The sequence below is a fragment of the Oncorhynchus tshawytscha genome, linkage group LG03 (assembly GCF_018296145.1).
Source record: "Oncorhynchus tshawytscha isolate Ot180627B linkage group LG03, Otsh_v2.0, whole genome shotgun sequence".
Classification (NCBI taxonomy): Eukaryota; Metazoa; Chordata; class Actinopteri; order Salmoniformes; family Salmonidae; genus Oncorhynchus; species Oncorhynchus tshawytscha.
The window spans coordinates 58110277-58113356 of NC_056431.1; the positions used below are offsets into that span (position 1 = coordinate 58110277).

The 3080-nt window shown below is 48.7% G+C and overlaps 1 protein-coding gene across 1 annotated transcript in view; it reads right to left on the reverse strand.

Annotated features, from left to right (window-relative positions):
- Window positions 1-1143: 1143 nt before the first annotated feature.
- Window positions 1144-3080, reverse strand: part of LOC112239935 (ecto-NOX disulfide-thiol exchanger 1-like) — a 112328-nt gene continuing 110391 nt past the window's right edge. The window contains exons 14-15 of the mRNA XM_042319736.1: window positions 2138-2223; window positions 1144-2000 (exon numbers count right to left, since the gene is read on the reverse strand). Coding sequence (XP_042175670.1) covers window positions 1869-2000; window positions 2138-2223 — 218 coding nt within the window. The 3' untranslated portion in view covers window positions 1144-1868. The remainder of the gene's footprint in view (window positions 2001-2137; window positions 2224-3080) is intronic.

Consider the following 3080-nt stretch of genomic DNA (forward strand, 5'->3'; position numbering starts at 1 on the left):
ATTAGAAAACATAATTTAAATGAGTAGATACCAATTAAACAGAGACAACAAGCACAGCACACACTGGACACAAGACCAGAGCAGAGGGAGAGAGACAGACCGAGATAGAGACATCCATAGATGGATATGTAGACCTAAAATCCCAACCCAACAGTATCAGTGGGTTACTAAAGTCAGGAGAGAGAGAGAAAGAGAGAGAAAAGGTGAGAGAGAGAGAGAAAGAGAGAGAGAATGAGAGAGAGAGAGAAAGAAAGAGAGAAAAAGAGAGAGAGAAAGAGAGAGAGAGAGAGAAAGAGAGATGTTGAGTATGTTGTTTGTGTGTGCGTGTGTCTGGCTAATGCTGCAGGTCTGATGGAGTGTGAAACTGGGTTTTACAGCAAACAGCCCCACAACACACTGGACGTGAGGGGTAACAAGGGTCACAGTTATAAATCTGCCCTGTACTCCCCCACGCCCATTCCCGAATTCTCCAATTCCTGTCCATATTTCAGTTGCAACAGTCCGATATTCATGGATCCCTCCCAGCCTTGTGGGAGTCAGCTGTTGACAGACCAGTTACACAACTGCTCCAGAGAGAGAGAAAACAGAGAGAGAGAAAAGAGAGAGAGAGGATACAGAAAGAGAGAGAGGATACAGAAAGAGAGAGGGTACAGAAAGAGAGGATACAGAGAGAGAGAACAAAGAGAGAGAGGGAACAGAGAGAGAGAGAGGTTACAGAGAGAGAGGATACAGAGAGAGAGGATACAGAGAGAGAGAGGATACAGAGTGAGAGAGGGAACAGAGAGAGAGGATACAGAGAGAGAGAGGATACAGAGAGAGAGGATACAGAGAAGAGAGAGAGAAAGAGAACAGAGAGAGAGGATACAGAGAGAGAGAGGATACAGAGAGAGAGAGAACACAGAGAGAGGATACAGAGAGAGAGGGAATAGAGAGAGAGAGAGGATACAGAGAGGGAGAGGGAACAGAGAGAGAGGATACAGAGAGAGAGAGGATACAGAGAGAGAGGGGATACAGAGAGAGAGAGGGAACACAGAGAGAGAGGATACAGAGAGAGAGGATACAGAGAGAGAGAGAGAGAGAGAGAACAGAGAGATAGAGAGGATACAGAGAGAGAGGATACAGAGGGAGAAAGGGAATAGAGAGAGAGAGGATACAGAGAGAGAGAGAGGGGGAACAGAGAGAGAGAGAGAGAGGGGAACAGAGGGAGGGAGAGTCTTAAATCAGAGAGAGGGAACAGAGAGAGGCATCTCAAACCATTCCAGTCCATTAGAGAGAGACGTTAGGACTAAGAACCTTCTGTTCTGTTGCCTGGGGTCGGGTCACTACGTTACCATAGAGAAGGTCTGCTCTGTGTCCACTTTGGCTGACATCAGTGGATTTAGTTATACAGCATCAAGTAGAGATCCATGTGGATTCCTCTGCCTCAGTGTCAGCAGATCCCTTGCAAAGATATAACTCTGAAAGATCCATATGGATCCCTCTGCCTCTGTCAGCAGATCCCTTGCAAAGATATAACTCTGAAAGATCCATATGGATTCCTCTGCCTCAGTGTCAGCAGATCCCTTGCAACGATATAACTCTGGAAGATCCATCAGGGGATCTTGTAGCTTTTGTTCTTGTCCCGTGTCTGTTAGAGTATTATCACTATGCACTGTGGATGTCTGTGGATACGCAACATACACACACACCGTTCGAACAGTCTGTGGATTTGACACGCCTTCTATTCATGTGTCCACCAGGTTTTGAGGCTTGTCAGGAAGTGTGTATGTTTCTGTCCCACATATGGTTTTTCAGGCCATGTGTGTGTCCTGGGTCATCCGATGTGTGTGTGTCCTGTTCCATACAGTGTGTGTGTGTGGGTCCCTGTGTCACACGGAGCTGAGACTCTGGAAGCCACAGAAGTTCCATCGTTTCTCCAGCGTGGCTCCCACTCCACTCAGCTCCTGTCTGAAGACACTTGGCAGACGACCCATCAGAGACTCCAACTCCCCCGCTGACACCTGGACAGGACAGGGACAGGTGGGATCACCTAACAGGTCTAAGTTCTTCTTTGTACAACAATTAGATGTGATTTCATTTCCCCCCAGCTTTTTTCCCTTTCTCTATTTTAGTGACAATTTCATGTAAAGTAACTGACCGTAGTGTCCAGTCTCTGAATGTAGGACCACAGATAGTCGATGTTGGCTCCAAACGGGTGGACATGGAGGAAGGTAGATATGATGCCTGCAGAGAGAGACAGGGAGAGAGAGAGAGAGAGAGAGAGAGAGAGAGAGAGAGAGAGAGAGAGAGAGAGAGAGAGACACAGGGAGAGAGAGAGAGAGAGAGAGAGAGAGAGACAGAGAGAGAGAGAGAGAGAGAGAGGAAGAGAGAGAATACAACCCAAGAGAGAGAGAGAGAGACAGGGAGAGAGAGAGAGAGAGAGAGAGAGAGAGAGAGAGGGAGAGAGAGAGAGAGAGAGACAGGGAGAGAGAGAGACAGGGAGAGAGAGAGAGAGGGAGAGAGAGAGAGAGAGAGAGAGAGAGAGAGAGAGACAGGGAGAGAGAGAGAGAGAGAGGGAGAGAGACAGAGAGAGAGAGAGAGAGAGAGAGAGAGGAAGAGAGAGAGACAGGGACAGAGAGAGAGACAGGGAGAGAGAGAGAGAGGAGAGGAGAGAGAGAGAGAGAGACAGGGAGAGAGAGAGACAGAGAGAGAGAGACAGGGAGAGAGAGAGAGAGGGAGAGAGAGAGAGAGAGAGAGAGAGAGAGAGAGACAGGGAGAGAGACAGAGAGAGAGAGACAGGGAGAGAGAGAGAGAGAGAGAGAGAGAGAGAGAGAGAGAGAGAGAGAGAGAGACAGGGAGAGAGAGAGACAGGGAGAGGGAGATAGAGGAGAGAGATAGGGAGAGAGAGAGGCAGGGAGAGAGAGACAGGGAGAGAAAGAGACAGGGAGAGAGAGAGAGACAGAGAGAGAGAGAGAGACAGGGAGAGAGAGAGAGACAGGAGAGAGAGAGAGCCAGGTAGAGAGAGAGACAGGTAGAGAGAGAGAGAGACAGGGAGAGAGAGATAGAGGGAGAGAGAGGCAGGGAGAGAGAGAGACAGGGAG